Source organism: Polyodon spathula, chromosome 32, assembly GCF_017654505.1.
Source record: "Polyodon spathula isolate WHYD16114869_AA chromosome 32, ASM1765450v1, whole genome shotgun sequence".
In the NCBI taxonomy this organism is placed as follows: domain Eukaryota; kingdom Metazoa; phylum Chordata; class Actinopteri; order Acipenseriformes; family Polyodontidae; genus Polyodon; species Polyodon spathula.
The window spans coordinates 2807898-2810355 of NC_054565.1; the positions used below are offsets into that span (position 1 = coordinate 2807898).

At 37.6% G+C, this 2458-nt stretch overlaps 1 protein-coding gene across 1 annotated transcript in view; it reads left to right on the plus strand.

The window, feature by feature from the left end:
• The first annotated feature begins 302 nt into the window (after positions 1–302).
• utp11 (UTP11 small subunit processome component) overlaps positions 303–2458 on the plus strand; it is a 3591-nt gene continuing 1435 nt past the window's right edge. The window contains exons 1-4 of the mRNA XM_041233869.1: positions 303–493; positions 672–733; positions 1470–1572; positions 2173–2327. Coding sequence (XP_041089803.1) covers positions 431–493; positions 672–733; positions 1470–1572; positions 2173–2327 — 383 coding nt within the window. The 5' untranslated portion in view covers positions 303–430. The remainder of the gene's footprint in view (positions 494–671; positions 734–1469; positions 1573–2172; positions 2328–2458) is intronic.

Here is a 2458-nt window from a genome sequence, read left to right on the forward strand (position 1 = left end):
AACGAAAACATTACAACATGTGTAGAAAATTATAGAATTTAGCTCTGATTTGTTGTGCAGATCATCCCTTTCTATGAAGGGGGCGTTACCATAAAGTTTATCTTTAGTTTCTCCAATTACATTTCGTCATTTCTTGATTCAAAACGCGGTATGAAAAATAATAAAGAAGCACTTTTTTTTTTTTAATATATTGTAATTTAAATTAACAGTATAATTTAATTTGAATGTATTGTTTTATTTTTTTATTTATGTTTACCGGGTTGTAACGAATCTTCTAGCAAGAATGACAGGGCTGTATTTGATGCACAGCGGCCCCACGTGTGACTGTGGACGTAGCGTAATGAAACTTTGAAAGTGTTGCTGTACTGTGCAGTAATTGACCGTTTGAGTAATCGTTAATTTTATGTGTTGTAACTTTTAAGAAACAACCATGTCTTCTGCTTTCAGGAAAGCTTTAAAATCTCAGCAGCGGAACCACAGAGAGAGATCTCAGGTGAGTTGATTAAACGGGTAGTTAAAACATATTCGAATACTTCAATAATGTGTTTGTTGATTGGATATTACCAGAATTTGCAAGTAAACAAGTGACTAATTTCAAAGCTCAGAACTAAGACACGGTGCTAGATATAAATTCAATAATATTGTGTGTTTTTTTTTTAATTGTTTTCCAGCCTGGTTTCAGAAAACATCTTGGCTTCTTGGAGAAAAAGAAAGACTACAAGATCCGAGCAAAGTAAGTATATGCACGCGTTGATGCTTCGGATTGTTTGCGTATGTGCCTTGATTTTTTCATCGTAGGAAAACATGCCATACTATTGTCAATTGGGTGCCTCTCCACCGTAGGTAGGCTAGCTGTGAGGTTTTTAAAGGTCGGTAAGGTTACGTCATCTTTCCTTTGCAATGACCTGTATTAAGAGAAGATTGCGGTGGAACGCAGAATACATTTCCAAGATTCCATTCCATTCCTATAGTAACCCTCTTTATCGTTCTGGTAGTGTGTACCAACATCTTTTATAGTACATGCTGTGGAAACCTGGGGGATGTGATATTTCAAATGGAGCATTACCACACATACAGCAAAGCATTCAAACTGTGCTTTGATACCTAACCAGTCTAGTGTTTAACGATCAGCAAGCAGTAGTTAAACCTTTTTAATCAGTGCTAATTATTATTATTATTATTATTATTTATTATTATTATTATTATTATTATTATTAGTTTATTTAGCAGACACCTTTATCCAGGGTGACTTTGTGTTACAAGGCAGTACAGGGTTACAATGCAACACAATATTTAAATACAGTATAATTTAGTCAGTGCAAATTATACTACGAAATAAAAGAAGTTGCAACAAGTTAGGATTAAAACACTACACAAGAACAGACCCCATGTTTTGAAGTATTTTCAAGATCATTGTAGGTGTTGAGTCTGGCTGAATGGGGCAGCTAATTGGCTTCCTTGCATTCCAGTGATTACCACAGTAAGCAGAACCAGCTTAGGGCGCTACGCAGGAAGGCCCTGGAGAAGAACCCAGATGAGTTCTATCACAAGATGATCACTAATAAGCTCAAGGTGAGTGAATGGACCTCTTCTTTGATTTCAGTGCTGTTAATACATTAACTGTTGCCCAAGCAATCCACTCAGTGTGCTGCTGCTTAGCGTTTCATGAGCTGGGAGCAAAACTCATAATAAACTGCCACAGCAATTTAAAATACAAGAAACAACAGTCCCTTGTTTGTCCACGAGATGGCATGTGTTCTATACACAATTGCATTCAGAGAAACCACAAATAAATTGCTTGTAGAATTAATATAAGGCAAATACATTTAAGTGAGAAAGCTCCAACCATTATACTCAGAGTTCTAAATTTGACATGACCATATACAGTTTTGTAATAGTAATGACATAACATCTATTTACAGAAGCTCTTGAATGGTTGTTGCTCTGTTCACTCAGATTCCTTTTTTAATTGAGGGTTTCTCATGTGTTGTCATGCAGAGCATTGGGGTCAGTGCATTACAATCAGGCCAGTATAAAAAAAACAGCTAATATTTTAATATTCAACACCACTGAACAAACAAACCAAAAAATTGTGAGGCATAGATCCTTTAAAAGTCGGGGAGAGTGGCTGGCAATGCTAACGACGTTCTCTGTCTCTCGCATTGCCGACAGGATGGGGTTCATGTTCTTAGCCAATCCAAGGAGGAGATGACAGAGGAGCAGCTGAAGGTGATGAGAACGCAGGACATCAAGTATGTGGAAATGAAGAGAGTCGCTGAAGCAAAGGTAACCTCACAGACTGTCTGCTGCATTAGTGCTGGCTGCACGTAACATTAACTTGCCCCCAGAAAAAGCCTGTTAACCACTGAGCTCGTTATCTGTAACAATGAGGGCTGCATTGAGTGTCAGACCCTGTTGCTTCAATCAGGTTTGCCCATCCTGCCATAGCTGCTTTTAA